Source organism: Panthera leo, chromosome D2 (assembly GCF_018350215.1).
Source record: "Panthera leo isolate Ple1 chromosome D2, P.leo_Ple1_pat1.1, whole genome shotgun sequence".
In the NCBI taxonomy this organism is placed as follows: Eukaryota; Metazoa; Chordata; class Mammalia; order Carnivora; family Felidae; genus Panthera; species Panthera leo.
Genome location: NC_056689.1, coordinates 19862156 through 19879483, shown reverse-complemented (window position 1 = coordinate 19879483; position 17328 = coordinate 19862156). Strand labels below are relative to the sequence as shown.

The window sequence follows — 17328 nt, the reverse complement described above, 5'->3', positions numbered from 1 at the left end:
AAAAGGTTTCAAAGCACACCACAGGAAGACATTACACTTTGACCACACACAAATAGTTTTGTCATAACTATTGGTCTTCTGGTAGATAGTGCTTGCAAAATCAATCCTCCTTCCATATGCTCCTCCTCCCCCCTGTCCATTGCTACATTTAGGGAAGGCTACATAACTAAGTTTTCTCCTTTGGAATATGAGAAGTAACATACACCACATTCAGGCTTTAAGACTGGGGCACACCCCCTTCATACTCTTCCTCTTTCTCCCAGCTCACATTTGAACATGGCACTCACCCAGATCAACCACAAAGATGAGATCCATGCCCTAAGGAGTAGCAGAGCTACTTCTTAGAAGGAATGTGAGTCTTTAACTGACAGCATGGGACAGAGCCACCCATGAAGCAGGAATATGCTCCTTACAATGTCACATGAAAGTAAAGGAAATAACTCTGTTCTTTAAGCCACTAAATTATTGGGTTTCTCTGCAATACCAGGTTAGTCTTTTGCTCTAAGAGAGCATCAGGGGAAATAAAATATTCCTAACACATGCAGTAAAAGAGCATATAGAAAACCAGGTAAATCTCTGAAACAATAAATGTGACTCTATAGGAGAAATTTAAGTATAAACTGCTACAGCTCCAAATCTGAAACAATGTATGTGATGATCTTAGTAGTCGTTAAGCTACAATTGAAAACCTTTGAGGGAATCTGCCAATCCTTATTCTTAAAGGTTTTTTTTTTCCTTAATGATATTTTAAATTTATTTTTAATTTCAAATATTTTCATGAGAATAGATTTAGTATATGATTTTACATATATTTTAATGGTACAACAACAACAACAACAACAACAACAACAAAGTGACATATAAAAGTCTCATACTCCTCCAATCTCCTCTCTAGGGAAAGCCAGAATAAAGATAGGAAGGTAGCCTTCCAGACTTAGAGGTTATAAAATAATAAGCGTGGTCAAGTTTTAAAATCAACTCAAGAGAGGTTTTAATTTGGGTTTGTGATACACACCTAGAGTGAAAACCAAAACATATTTTAATAATAAGCATATGGAGCCTTCATATCTGCCTTACTCTGAGAAAAGAAAATTAATTTCCCACAGATGCTAATGACCAGCAATGTGGCCTATTTCTTGTTCTTAAATTCTTCCAAAATGCCATTATGTGAAACTGAAATACGTGTGAAACTAGAAGCAAGTTCTTGGAGAACAATTCCATACTTCTCCATTACTTCATTCTACTGTAGATGAACCATAGTGTCTACTTCTGTCTGGTCAAAACACTGAAAAGTACTCTTCTGGAATTTGGGGTGTTTGCGTTTTATTAAGTTACAGGGTTTTTTCCCGAGGGTGTTTATCCAAATCCTGTATGGACACTTATCAGGAAGACACGCTATTGAACTAAAGAAGAAAATGAAGAGATGTAAATTACTCCCATTTAGTTATTCAGGACCTCATTAACCTGTGACCAAGGATGGAATCTATGATTCCAATTCGTGGTTTGGTGGACGCACACATGTTCCTGGATTCAAACATGTGTTTCTGTTTAAACTGCTGGAATGTATATATGGCTCCACAAAGAGTGATAAATATTAGCAAATCTTCTAAGAATGAAGGTCCTTTATGACCACATACACCGTGTTTTGATTCAGCTTTTAAAATGTCTCAGTCACACAAAGCTGAACAATCTGCTTTTTCCATCTATCCACAAGTTAAAGAACAATGAAATAAAATCCTTCCACAGATCACATCTATCTGCACCTTCTCAGTCAACCCAAGGCAGATCTGTCATTTTTGCTATGTGTCTTCTTTGTTCTTCCTCACGGCAAGCCTGCCTTAGGTAAAAGGCAGGGCAGGGCATTCTGAAATGCTCAGGTACTGATATGTTGGATATTAATCACTAAGAGATAATGCCAAGTAAGGAGCTTCCGGTATAGTACAGAAACTTCAACAGCCTGAGCCTGAAGAAGGGCTGGAAAACTATTTCTGCCAGCACAGCATTTTTAAATTTTAAAAATTTAACTCCCTTTTGAAAAGGGCCCTCCCATTCAAATAAGGAACTTCATCATATAGGATATTATATCTCACCATGAACCATGAATTCCTCAGATGTCCAGTGTGCAAGCCAAAGGTCTGAAGTGTGAATGCCACAAGAATCCTTCCACCCCTGGTTAGCCTTCTTACATTGTGTTTCTCTGCCTAGAATGCCTTCCCAAGCCTACCTCATCTCAGGAACCCAAGAAGTCCTTTCTCATCTTCTAAAGCCCCAGTCAAGTGTTTAACCCTCTATAGCCCCAGACTCTCCTGCTATTTATATGAATATTGTCAGACACCAGACTAATTTCTTTAAGGCAGAGACTATGCCTTGTTCGTTTTAGTCTCTTTTGTGTGTGGAATAAAGCAAGTAGTAAATAAATACTTTCAGAATGAAGAAATGCCAACACAAGCATCGGCTCTGAAAATATTTGCTTACATATTCCTGGAAGAGAATGCAAAAGTTAGCAAACAAAACATGTAGCTCACACAGAGGCAAGAGAATAAAGAGGCCATAAAAGGCCACATCTGGTTACACACAGGTTGATTTTTCCAAAGGCTGACGACCCTCCCCAGCGTTATTTAACTTCATCTATACTTGCTGCTTTATTTCACTCCAGGACACCTGTATATTTGTTTCTACATACATGCTTTCTGAATCCCAACAACAAAGACACAAATATAATAAATCCAAATAAATGAAAGAAGAACATGCACTTGAGTCAATTTCTTTGAAAGGACAGACATCTTCCCTTATATAAAGCACTTATTTTAAAACAGAGCTGACTAGAAATAATCAACTGCTATTCATAGTTTCCCTTATTCCTTTTTCAGTCAGGTCCATTCTCATTTCCCTTTGTTATATATGACTAGCCAGACTGGCTTCACTGAAACTCAGAACTCTCAGAAGACAGGGACAGATTGAATATGGTTACCAAGAGTGAGCAAGCAGGTCTAAAGGTGCATCTTTTGTCGATTATATTATCCCACCTGTGGTCATGCTTACTGGAAATGAGGAAAGCTGTGAGGGATTCCTCTCCATGTCTCAGGTCAGGTATGTATAGGGGTAAAAAGAAATAGGGGGCAGCAGAGAAAGAATATAATCAGGACAGCCCACCCGGCAGCCTTCATTGCCTCTTTGCCTCCAAGCAAAAATGTCCTTAGATTTGCTCAGGAGGAGCAAGAAGTTAGAATGGTTATGTCCCAAAGAGCATCTCACCCTTTCTTTCCCCTAAACGTCTCCAGCTGTCTCATGAAAATCTATTCCCCTTCATATGGAAGGGAGTTTTTAGGAGTTTTGAGTATAGCCACTGCAACATGCTGATTTCTCCTTAATTATCACCAAGGCAGGAGTACAAAGCAACTTACCTTCTGAAAAAAGTCTTCCCCACTTTTGCCTTTTCCTTCAGCAGCAGCTGTAAATAAAAACATACACATTTAAAATAGTTTCTTTTTCAATCTCTGTATTCAAAAACCTCTCAAGTATCAGGTATGAGAATACAAAAGTAAGCAAGATGCCATTCTTGCTCAGTGACTGCCAGAACAGACTTCATTTCTGATGCAAAGCTGGTAAAAAAACAAAACACTAATCCAATCAATTATACATCTTTAGATAATTTCACACTTTTTTTTTTTTTTTTTTTTTTTTTGGTCTGAAAGATTCAGGTCTCTCTTTTCACACATTGATGATTATAATCTCATCCTTTCATAGTTAAGGAACTACATGAAGAAATACTACCAATATAACCAACTATAGTGCTCTAAGCACTTCCTTTTTGTTCTATGCTTTGCAGAGACTATATAATCTACTTGGGTTTCAGCTGGCATCATACTACTTCAATTCACACTTTAATTCACATTTATAAGATAAAGACAAAACAACATGAGGATTAAATAGTAATAGCGAAGGTCACAGACAACAATAAAACTTCATGGGAGATTAATTAAAAGGTCATTACATTTGAACAAATTGTTTTTATATGTAAATGGTAGCCTATAAATACATGAGAAACCCGGTTTTCTACATTCGAAAGTCTTACAACTCTGTGAACCTTTTTTTTTAAAGTTTATTTATTTTAAGAGAGAGAATGTGTGTGTGAACAGGGGAGGGGCAGAGAGAGAAGAGAGAGAGAATTCCAAGCAGGTTCTGTGCTGTCAGTGCAGAGCCGGATGTGGGGCTCAATCTCACAAATCGTGAGATCATGACCCGAGCCAAAATCAAGAGTCAGATGCTTAACTGACTGAGCCACCCAGGCACCCGATGTGAACCTTTTTTTAAATCTGTAGAGAGGAGTAGGCAATTTGACTAAAAGGAAAGAGGGACCAAAGAGACAAAAGCGCCTTGCTCACAATAGCCTCAAATTGCATCTTTCAGAAGGCAAACACCAAACGGGTCTCAAATTCAGGTGCAGGGTGGAATAGTGGTTAACTGGAGAAGCCACTGGCCAAGACAAGGAAACAAGCTGGAGCAAGAACTCTTAGGCAATGAAACCTGGAAGACCATGGTACCCCAAACACTTACTGGTCAACACTATCAAGGGGCACTGCATGTACATGCATATACATGCATGTATGTGTGTCCAGGACACTTATAAAATTATTGAAGACTCTTGTGTGTCAACTATACTTCAATTTAAAAAATTATTAATGACCCAAGAAATGTGGCAGGTGATTCTGTTAAGTGGAAGACTCAAAACTCAAATAAATTCCCTCAAAAAAAATAGCAAGTACTAAAATATAAATTTTTTCACCAATTTTAATCTCACAGTTAAAGACACCTTCTACAGTCTTGCAAAATGTGTATTTTTATCCACATGTTTGCATCCAAAAAACAATTCAGAGTACATGTTTCTGTGATTTCCAAAGACATTCTGAATAAATGTATGACAACAAGAGCTAAAAAGAAATAAAAAATTTAAAACTGTCTTCTAATGGTAGGCTAAACAATAGCCTCTCAAAGATAGTCATGTCCTAATGCCTGGAACCTCTGAATATGTTACTTTAAGTGGCCAAAGGGATTTTGCAGGTGTGATCAAATTACATTAAATTATCTTGAGACAGGGAGATAATCCTCAATTACCCAGGTGGGCCGCATGTCATCATATGGGGTTCATTGTAAGAGGGAAGCAGGAAGGTCAGAATTCAAGAAGGCAATGTGACAACAGAAGCAAAGGGAGGGCAGGACATGTAACAAAGAAAGGAGAGGTCAGAGGAGAAAGGCATTAGAGATGCTATACTGCTGGCTTTGAAGATGAAGAAAGGGGCCACAAGCTAAGGAACATAGGTGGCCTCTAGAAGCTGGGAAAGGCAAGGAAATGGATTCTCCCCTGGAGCCTCCAGGAGGAGCATGGCCCTGCCAACACCTTGGTATATCCCAATGAAACCCATTTGAGACTTTGGACCTCTGGAACTGTAAGATAATAAATTTACGTTATAAACCATTATACTTGTGATAATTTGTTACAGAAGCAAAAAAACAAACACACACACACACACAAACAAAACAAACCTAATACATAATGCCAATACTATTTTTACTTTCTGCACAAGTACCATACTTTCTACAGCATGAACTGAGCAAAGACATGTGAGCATTTCAAGCACACATTTTCACAAATACATTCTTGGTAGTTAACTCTACAAATTATGATTTCTACTCTCTAATCTGGAAATATGTCAATATTAATAAAACTTTTAAAAATACAAAAAGCAAATTTGAACCAAAAAAGCAAAGCTCATACTTTCCAAATAAACTGGAAAATGTGGCTGACTGTAGCTAAAGGGACAACCTAGGCAAGATAAAAATGACAGTGCCCAAACCTAATGACACAAACCTAATAACAAGTGCCTTGGGGGAACTTCAACTCAGCCATCTCTTAGGCTGCCTTTATCTCTAAAGCAAAAAAAAAAAAAAAAAAAAAAATTGAAGGGGCCCTACTCGATAACAAAATTGCTTGGCAATGAAAATTGCACAGCAGGGCACAAAGATGTGAGAAAATTCTAGTGACACCAAGGAAACTCTTCTTTGAAAAGAAACTTTAGAATCAAAGATATTTCCAAAAGCCTATCAAGCAAGAAAGATTCACCCACAGGGAACTCCTTCACAACTTATAATTCATCACTTTAAATTTCATATTACAATTATAGTTCATTACAGACATTTCCTTTAGGGCATTTATTTTGCTCATGATAAACTCATTATGTCACAACCTTTAAATCCCCCTTCATTTGAAGTCCAGCTAAATAGACTTCATAGAATGGCCTTTCAATCCCTGGATGAATAAAAAAATGGAGGCGGTGGGATTTCCTTAGGCTCAAATTATAACTATGTTCCAGAAAAATATCTAAAATTTAACAGAAACCTGCACATTTAACCACCTTACGATTTCCAGGGGAAGAGGAGGCAGGGATACTCATTAGTACCAAAAATACTCATACCAAAATTCTTTGGCCTTTTTCATTCCAAGTGTTTATGTATAAAAAACTCCAAATCTGAGACAGATTTTCCCCTAAATCTAGAGTAATGTCCATTCCTGAAGCCCACAATTACCCTAATAAAAAGACTCTGGTTGGATACTTAATGAGATCACTGTCTTAGGTATAAACCATGGTTAGTCCCAGTCATTGGCATGTTACAGTGACTATTCCTTATCTCATTTCCGGGTTGCTGGGTCTCCTGAAGGACTTTTACTGACCCCATGCAGGCAAAGCTGCCATGGTTAATATGTTCATTTTAGAGATGCAGAAAAGAACAAAAAGAAGTTCACTCTTTCATTCCATAAATATTTAAGTCCTGTGCTGGTGAATCAACATTGGCAAGGCCCTGACATTCAACTTACGATCTTGGCCTATATTTTCACAGCCTCCCACTAGTGAGATAAAGCCAAAATCAAAATTTAATTTTAGTGACAACTTTCCCAAATATCTTTTCACAATCACAACTCTATCCAAACTAAACTTATTAGAAATTTAACTTAGCTGTTCTCATTTGGGACAATGTACTAAAAAGCTACTCATTTTACTCTTAAATCCAACACTACAGCTGGGCAGCTACTGCCAGGCCTGAAGAGTGAAGGGTGCTTCTAGGAAGACCATCTAAGAACTGGATTGTAAGAAAAACATGAGATATGATAATATCTTGACTCAATGGTTGTCTTTTCATTATGGTTGGAGGGGCAAATGTTGCCTGTGAAATGAGCCAAGACATACTTGATGTCACGGCATTCCTTGATCTTTGAAGTCTAATTCTATTCTGTGGTATAACAGTTCTACTGAGTCCTCACACTCTTACACACTGATACACTCCTACCTTTTATATTCCATAGTAACAGGAATACACACATAATGACTTAGCAGGCTTTTCCTAATGTCTTTATAACAGACTTCTGCCTGATGTTCCAAAATGTAATCATTTGATTGTAAAATCCCTGGACTATACTTGCCAATGAAAGCAGTTGTCTTTATTTTCATGACATAGAATTCCAGGAATAAATTACTTCAATACTACTGAAACATAGCTTCATAGATCGTGCAGGTAAAGCATTTCACATTTTAAGCTGAACAATTCATTTTTATGTTTATTATAATTTCTCCAATGTTTTGCCATATTTTATTTGATATTTTTGCTTCACAAGAAATATGGGATGGCAAAAGCCATAGCCAATAAAAACAGCAAAAGTTGAAACAGGTGTAAACTATTATACTCCCCCAAACTACAGGGCAAGTCTAGTTAATTACTGAATTAAAGGATGGGGAGGGGGTAAGCTCGATTTTAAATTCTTTGTAGGGCATATGGAAACTTATTTAAATATCCTTTTCACTCTGAAATGCTTTTCCATTATAACATCTGATGCTTTCTGGAGTCAAATCTAAAAACACAAGGACTAAAAACAGTATGGAGTATCTTTAAACACTCCCGTGATAGGCAATGGGTTTTTCCCTTAACCCTGTGGAAACTGAGCCAAAAAAAAAGTTCAAATTATAAAATAAATGAGAAATAATACTTCAAATTTATAAAGATTCAAGGCATTCCTCCCTTTTTCTTAACACAAACCAACTGTAGCATATTTGCAACTAAGAAGGCTGTTGTATGTTAAGGTCACCTGAAAGATAAATGTAACCATGTAGGTAGCCTCATTCTCCCACAAAAATACTTCACTAAAATTTCAAAACATTCACTTATTATATCAACTTAATCAATATGCTTAAAGAGCTTTGCCAGATACTTTATTCTATATAACACAGTTTTCAGAAAACTTCCATGACAATTGGGCCAACTTCACTGAAAGAGGAATCACAAAAAGATGTAGAAGATGCAGTTGCTATATACTCCCAGAAAACTTTACATGCATGATTCATATCTAACACTCTAGAGTGGCATAAAAAGTTCTGAGAATTGATTGAAGAAATAGACATTAAGCTTATTTTTAAAGTTTCTTTAATTCTCAAAGTCATTCAAATACCCTAGTCAACCAAAACACTCCAAGTTTAAACATCAGTAATGAATAGTGTCTTCTGAATGTTGTATATCACATTAAGAATGAGGAATTTCAGGCCTCATCTTTCCTAAAACTCCCTACCTGCTTTCAGAGTCCACAATTAACAAATCAAACTCACCTGCTCTAAAGACAAAACAAAACAAACAAACAAAAAACACATGTAGGCCTGTTAAGAAAAGGGAAACAGTCGAAAATAATTTTTTTTCTCAAAACAGTGGCTGGTAATTTGAGGACAGTTTTCTTCAATGTTCTTCTTAAATACTGGAGGGTTTTTTTTTGTCAGGGTTTTTTGCAGTTAAAAATTCCCACGTTTAGGAGAGATGGGACAAAGATGGTAGCAGAGCAGGAGGTCCCTATGCTTACCTTGTTCCAAAAATTCAACTAGGTAACTTTTAAATCATGCTAAATCCCCCACGAATCAACCTGAAGACTGTCAGAAAAAACTCCACAACACAAGGTAGAGAAGAGGCCACATTAAAGAGCACATGCAGCACACATTAGAGATATTCCTTGAAGCACGAGGCCCTTGGGAACAGGAGATACAACACTACAGGGCACTACAGGACCTCTCTGTCATAAGGTTATTACCTTCAAGAGTAGGATACATGGCTGAATTTTCTAACACAGAGAAGCAGGCCCAGAGACTTAGACAAAATGAGAGAAAGATGAATTTGTCCCAAATAAAAGAATAGAACAAGGCCACGGCCAGAGATCTAAGTGAAATAGATATAAGTAATATGCGTGATAAAGAATTTAAAGTAATGATTACAAAGATACTCACTGGACTTGAGAAAAGAGTAGAAGAAATGAGTGAAACACTTAACACAAAGATAAGGACTAACACAGCACAATAAACGAAATCAGATACACTCGTGATAAAATAAACAGCAGTCTGGAAGAAGTAGAGGAAAAAATCCAATGACCTAGAAGACAGAGTAATGGAAAGTTATCCAGATAAACTAAAGAGAGAAAAAAGAATTATGCAAAATTAGAGTAGACATAGGGAACACAATGATTTCATCAAAAGTAGTAACATTCATATTACAGGAGTCCTTGAGGAAGAATAGAGTGAAAACAGGGAAGAAAATTTATTTGAAGAAATAATAGGTGAAAACCACCCTAATCTGAGGAAGGAAACATATCCAGATCCAGGAAGCACAGAGAACACCCAACAAAATCAACAAAAACAGATCCACACCAAGACATATTATAATTAAAAAGGCAAAATATAGTGATAAAGAAAAAAAATTTTTTTAATTTTAGAGAAAGAATGCTCAAATGGAAGAGAGAGGCAGAGGGAAAGAGAGAGAGAATCTTAAGCAAGCTCCAAACCCAGAGCAGAGCCTGACACAGGGCTTAATTCCACAACCCTGGGATCATGACCCAAGCCAAAATCAAGAGTTGGAAGCTCAACTGACTGAGCCACCCAGGTGCCCCCTAAGAAAAAAATAATTTTAAAGCAGCAAGACAAAAGAAGATAGTAACTTACAAGGGAAAACCAATAAAGCTATCAGTGGCTTTTTCTGCAGAACCTTTCCAAGGCAGAAGGGAGTGGCATAATATATTCAAAGTGCTGAACTAGAACAATCTGCAGCCAAGAATACTCTATCCAGCAAGGCTATCATTCAGAACAGAGGAAGAGATAAAGAGTTTACCAGACAAACAAAAAATAAAGGAATTTGTGACCACTAAGCCAGCCCTGTAAGAAATACCAAAGAGAACTCTGCGAGAAAAAAGGAGAGACCAAAAGTGAAAGTATGAAGGTAACAAACAAAAAAGCAGTAAAAATGAGTATTCCTTTTTTTTTTATTTAAAAAAAATTTAATGTTTATTCATTTTTGAGAGACAGAGCATGAGTGGGGGAGGGACAGAGAAAGAGGGACAGAATCTGAAGCAGGCTCCAGGCTCTGAGATGTCAGCACAGAGCCCAACATGGGGCTTGAACTCACGAACTATGAGATCATGAGCTGAGCCGAAGTTGGATGCTTAACTGACTGAGCCACCCAGGTGCCCCTAAAAATGAGTATTTCTATAAAAAGTCAGTTAAGGTACTCACAAAATAAAAGAAAGAAAAATATGACAATATATACCTAAATGTAGGGAGGAGAAGAGTAAAGAATGGATTCAAATTTAAATGACCATCAATTTCATATATACTGCTATCTGCAGATGTTATATGCAAACTTAATGGTAACCATAAATCAAAAATCACTAATATATATGTAAGAAATAAAGAAAAAGAAATCCATATATCTTACTAATGAAAACCAGCAAACCAGGAAAGAGAAAGACAAGAAAGAAACCAAGAAAATCTTTAGAAACAATCACAAAAGAAATAATACAATAGCAATAAATACTTACCAATAATTAAATGGACTAAATAATAATAAATAAATAATTAAATGGACTAAATGCTCCAATCAAAAGACATAGGGTGACAGAATTGGTTAAAAAAAAAAAAAACAAGATCCATCTATATGCTGCCTACAAGATACTTATTTTAGACCTAACACCTTCAGATTGAAAGTGAGGGGATAGAGAAACATTTATCATACAAATAGAGGTCAAAAGAAACCCAAACTCACAATATTCACATCAAGCTAGACTTTAAAACAAAGACTAGAATAATAGAAAAAGAAGGGCACCATATAGTAATAAATGGGGCAATCCAACAAGAACACATAACAAATGTAAATATTAATGCACCCAAAACATATAAAATAGTTAGTAACAAACATAGAGGACTTTAACACCTCATTTACAACAATAGATCACCTAAAGAGAAAATAAACAAGGAAACAATGGATTTGAACGACACACTGGACCAGAATGATTTAACAGATAAACTCAGAAATTTCCATTCTAAAATAGCAGAATACACATTCTTTTTGAGTGCATATGGACATTCTCCAGAATAGATCGTAGGCCAGCCACAAAACCAGCCTCAACAAATTAAAAAAAGATCGAAGTCACATCATGCATTTTTTTTCTGACCACAAGGCTATGATACTAGAAGTCAACTACAAGAAAAATCTGGAAAGACCACAAATACATGGAGATAAAATAACATGCTACTAAACAATGAACGAGTCAACCAGTAAATAAAAAAACAAATAAAGTACATGGAAACAAATGAACATGAACCACAATGGTTCAAAATCTTTGGGATGTAGCAAAAGTCATTCTAAGAGGGAAGTTTATAGCAATACAGGTTTACATCAAGATGCAAGAAAAATTTCAAACAATCTAACCTTACATGTAAAAGAGCTAGAAAAAGAACAAACAAAACCTAAAATCAACAGAAGAAAGGAAATAATCAAGATTAGAGCAGAAATAAATGATATACAAACTAAAAACACAATAGATCAATGAAATGAGGAACTGATTCATTGGAAAAATCAATAAAATTGATAAACTGCTAGCCAAACTTCTCAAAAACAAAAGAGAAAGGGCCCAAATAAATAAAATCATAAATGACAGAGAAGAAGTAACAACAAACACTACAGAAATACAAATAACAATAAGGGAATATTATGCCAACAAATTGGACAACCTGGAAGAAATGCATAAATTCCTAAAAACTTATAACCTACCAAAACTGAAACAGGAAGAAAGAGAAAAATTTAAACAGACCCATAACCAGCAAAGAAATTGAATCAGTAATTTAAAAAACTCCTAATAAACAAAAGTCCAGGACCAGATGGCTTCACAGGCAAATTCTACAAAACATTTAAAGAAGAGTCAACATTCTTCTCAAACTGTCCCAAAAAATAGAAAAGGAAGAAAAACTTCCAAATTCATTCTATAAGGCTAGTATTACTGACACCAAAACCAGATAAAGACACCACAAAAGAATTATTGCCCAATATCTCTGATCACCATATATGCAAAAATCCTTAACAAAATTCTACCAAGCTGGATCTAGCATGCATTAAAAAATTCATTCACCCTGGAGCACTGGGGTGGCTCACTCAGTTGAGCGTCTGACTCTTGATTTCAGTTCAGGTCATGATCTCATGGTTCATTAGATCAAGCCCTGTGTCAAGCTTTGTGCTGACAGCGTGGAGCCTGCTTGGCTCTCTCCCCCTCTCTCTGCCCTTCCTTGTATGTTTGCTCACTCTCTCAAAGTAAATAAATAAAACTTAAAAAAAAAAATTCATTCACCATGATCAAGTGGGATTTATTCCCAGGTTGCAAAGGTGGTTCAATATTTACAAATCAATCAATGTGATACATAATATCAATCAAAGAAAGGATAAGAACAATATGATCATTTCAATAGATGCAGAAAAAGCATTTGACAAAGTACAACATCCATTCATGATAAAAGCCCCCAACAAAGTAGGTTTAGAGGGATTATACCTCAACATAATAAAGACCATCTATGAAAAACCTACAGCTAACATCATCCTTAATGAGGAAATACTGACAAAAGAAGGATGTCCATTCTCACCACTTTTATTCAAGATACTACTGGAAATCCTAGCCACAGAAATCAGACAACAAAAAGAAAATAAAAGTCATCCAAATCAGTAGGGAAAAAGTAAAACTTTCACTATTTGCAGATGACATGATACTATATATAGAAAACCTGAAAGACTCCACCAAAAAACTGCTAGAAGTAAACAAATTGAATAGTCACAAGATACGAAATCAATGTACAGATATCTATTGCATTTGTATGCACTAAAAATGAAGAAGAGAAATTACAAATCCCATTTACAATTGCACCAAAAATAAGATACCTACAGATAAACCTAACCAAAGAGGTGGAAGAACAGTACTCTGAAAACTAGAAAACATCGATGAAAGAAACTGAAGATGACACAAAGGAATGGAAAGCCATTCCGTGCTCGTGCATTGGAAAAACAAATATTGTTAAATGTCTATACTACCCAAAGCAATCCACACATTTAATGAAATCTCTGTCAAAATATCAACAGCATTTTTCACAGAACTAGGGCAAGCAATCCTAAAATCTGTATGGAAAGGCAAAAGACCCTGAATAGCCAAAGCTTGATAAAGCAAAGCAAAGCTGGAGGCATTACAATTCCAGACTTCAAGTTGTATTACAAAGCTGTAGTAATCAAAATAGTACAGTACTAACACAAAAATAGACATATAGATCAATAGAACAAAATAGAAAACCCAGAAATAAGCTAACAACTATATTAATAGTTGTTATTAATTAATCTTCATCAAAACAGGAAAGAATATCCAAAGGAAAGAGACTGTCTCCTCAACAAACTATTTTGGGGAAACTGGTCAGTTACATACAAAAGAATGAAACTGGACCACTTTCTTACACCATACCCAAAAATAAATTCAAAATGGATTAAATACCTAAATATAAGACCCAAAACCATAAAAATCCTAGAAGAGAGCACAGTCAGTAACTTATTTGACATCAGCTATAGCAACTTGTTTCTAGATAGGTCCCCTGAGGCAAAGGAAATTAAAGCAAAACTAAATTATTGGGACTACATCAAAATAAAAAGCTTCTGCATAGTGAAGGAAACAATCAGCAAAACTAAAAGGCAACCTATGAAATGGAAGACATAATTTGCAAACAACATATCTGATAAAGGGTTAGTATCCAAAATATATAAAGAACGTACAAAACTCAACACCCAAGGAACAAATAATCCAATTAAAAAATGGGCAGCACATATGAACATACATCTCTCCAAAGAAAACATCCAGATGGCCAAAAGACACATGAAAAGATGTTCATCATCACTTACCATCAGGGAAATGAAAATCAAAACTACAATGAGATATCACCTTATACCTGTCAGAAGGGCTAAAATCAACAACACAAGAAACAAGAGGCATTGGTAAGGATGTGAGGAAAGGGGAACCCTTCTGCATTGTTGGTGGAAATGTAAACTGGTGCAGCCACTGCAGAAAATAGGATGGAGGTTCCTCAAAAAGTTAAAAATAGGACTCTTGTGGAATCTAGCAGTCAAAATACTGGGTATTTACCCAAAGAATACAAAAACAGTAGTTCAAAGGGATACATGCACCCTGATGTATTATATAGCAGCATTATTTACAAAAGCGAAGTTATGGAAGCGGCCCAAGTGTCCATCAATTCAAGAATGGGTAAAGCAGATGCAGTGTATATACAGATACAATGGAATATTACTCAGTCATCTAAAAGAATGAAATCTTGCCATTTGCAATGATACAGATAGAGCTAAAGTATATTATGCTAAGCAAAATAAGTCAGAGAAAGACAAATACCATATGATTTCACTCATATGTGGAATTTAAGAAACAAAAAAAAAAAAAGGCAAAGGAGGAAAAAGAGAAAGACAAAGAAAGACTCTTACCTATAGAGACGAAACTGATGGCTACCAGAGGGGAGGTGAGTAGGGGGATGGGGGAAATACGTGATGAGTATTAAGGAATGCACTTGTAATGAGCACCGGGTGAGGTATGGAACTGCTGTATCCCTATATTATACAACTGAAACTAATATAACACCGTATTTTAACTAACTGGAATTAACAGAAAAACTTACACAAAAATCCCCACCTTTAAAAATGCAATAAATTATTTTTAAGGAGACTATAAGACAGGATGTACAAAATTACCTCAATTCTATATCAAAACTGCATGCATATGCATAGAATGTACATGCTAGGGGAAAAAAGACAAGGATAAACATCAAAATATTAAAAATCATTATTTGAGTGGTGGAATTACTAGGTCATTTATCACTTTCACCTCTGTATTTTTCAGAATGCCTTTAAACAGCTTGAACTTCTTGGGGCACCTGGGTGGCTCAGTTGGTTGAGCGTCTGACTTTGGCTCAGGTCATAATCCCACAGTTTGTGGGTTCAAGCCCCACATCAGGCTCTGTGCTGACAGCTCAGAGCCTAGAGACTACTTCAGATTCTGTGTCTCCCCCTCCACCCTCCCCTGCTCACACTCTGTGTCTGTCTCTCAAAAATAAATAAACAAAAAAATTTTAATAGCTTGAACTTTTTAATTATGCAAATAAATCAAGTAAAATATTTGAGATCCTTCTTCCTGTTTGTGAGTGAACCAAGGTTGCACTGGTTTGTCACAGCATCATTTTCAGCCCACAAGGTATAAACAATCTGGCAAAAGTCTGAAGGTCAAATGTGGATATAAGCTACCTAAGGGATGGAATGACTAAAGCAATTCCAGAGATGAATAATGGACAATGAAATCATACCAAAGATAGACTATCATAGGCCTTAATTAACCTACCACTTTCTAGATTGAAATACTGATTCTGTGAAATTCTCAGTGGAAGACTTTTAACAACTTATGCCACATTAAGAAACTTCACAGCTGAAAACCCTAAACAATCCAATACCTGGAAAACATCTGTGATTCACATCCAACTATAGTTCTAGCCTCAAGAAAGAGATACTCCCTGAAATGCATGAACCAAAAAGAGAAAAATCTATGTATACATTTCTAATTATAGACTGCTTAAAAGAAGGCCACTTTTACTGGAATGTCACATCAAATGAAACATGAAATAAAACAGACAACACCTTATTAATTTACCACATTCTAAAATGGCTCAATAGCTAAGACTACGAGAGCAAAGAGAGGGGATCGTCTATAATTATTTGGGCCAAGAGCATGAGCCATTATTGGAACTACACCAATAATCCAATACATTCTGTGAGACCTTTTTTTAAAAATTTCATTTACCACCAAATATTCAACCAGTCTAACAGGAATGACAAAGACAATGTTGGAGGTTGGGGGGCAGTCCTAATCTATTCTAACAATGGGACTGCTGTTGCCTCTTTAAGGTTTACATCTATTAACCCCAACAATTAACTCCTCTGTAGAAGTACACTTCTCACAATGCAGACTGCACAGGATTTTTTCACATGTTGAATCTGAGGGCAGTAAAGCTTTGCCTTCATTCCAGTGCTGGGGAAAATCTAAGACAGTGGTGGCCCTGCCACACTTAGGATACAGCAGCAGCCTCAAGCAAAGGCCAACACTCTCTAGTCTATAGGCTTTTAGTTTCAGAAAGCATCTACTGCTATCAAGTGCAGGAAAACAAATATTCACAAAAATCTGAGAAAATCTAAATTACATTATTCATTGCTTCAAGCAACTTTTAATTTGAACTCTTCAAGCAACTCTGGCTAAGAGTTTACTCAGACTTCAAATTTATTGACCTGACAATGAAGACTTCCTTGTGGACTGATGACCCTAACATACGTCAACATAATCTCAGTCCAACTGATTAACAGAAACTTTGGTAATGTCAAATGTTTTCCTTTTAGGCTCTATTTCTTCTTACATAAGAAATTCCTGAAGCACCATTTAGTCTGGCCTGGGTCATAAACACTATTTGACAACTTTGAGTATTTACATATTAGGGTTTTTCTAAATCAACACTCTTCTACCTTTATCAAAAGCTAAAGCATGTTCATGGCCTTTATACAGTTTAATGGAATTATGAAAACTTAATACACCACAGTAGGCTTATGCTGGTCTTCCCAGAGAGCTGCACCATCCAAAACAATAGCCACATGCCACTTGTGGCTATTGAGCACTTCAGATATAGGTAATCTGAATCCAGATGTGCTGTAAAAGTAAAAAAACACATTGGATTTCAAAGACTTAGTACAGAAAAAAAGTAAAAATCTCACTAATGTTTGCCTTATATATTGAAATGATACCATTTTTACATACGAGGTTAGAGAAAACTATTATTAAAATTAATCTCAACTTTTTCTTTTTCATGTGGTTATAAAATTTTAAGTTACATTTGTAATTCACATTATATT

General features: G+C 36.0%; 1 protein-coding gene across 8 annotated transcripts in view; it reads right to left on the bottom strand.

Moving 5' to 3' along the window:
* BICC1 (BicC family RNA binding protein 1) overlaps positions 1-17328 on the bottom strand; it is a 286247-nt gene that overhangs the window by 180972 nt on the left and 87947 nt on the right. For all 8 annotated transcript variants that reach the window (XM_042908455.1, XM_042908456.1, XM_042908457.1 and 5 more), the window contains exon 2: positions 3405-3451. In XM_042908455.1, the coding sequence (XP_042764389.1) occupies positions 3405-3451 (47 nt within the window). The remainder of the gene's footprint in view (positions 1-3404; positions 3452-17328) is intronic.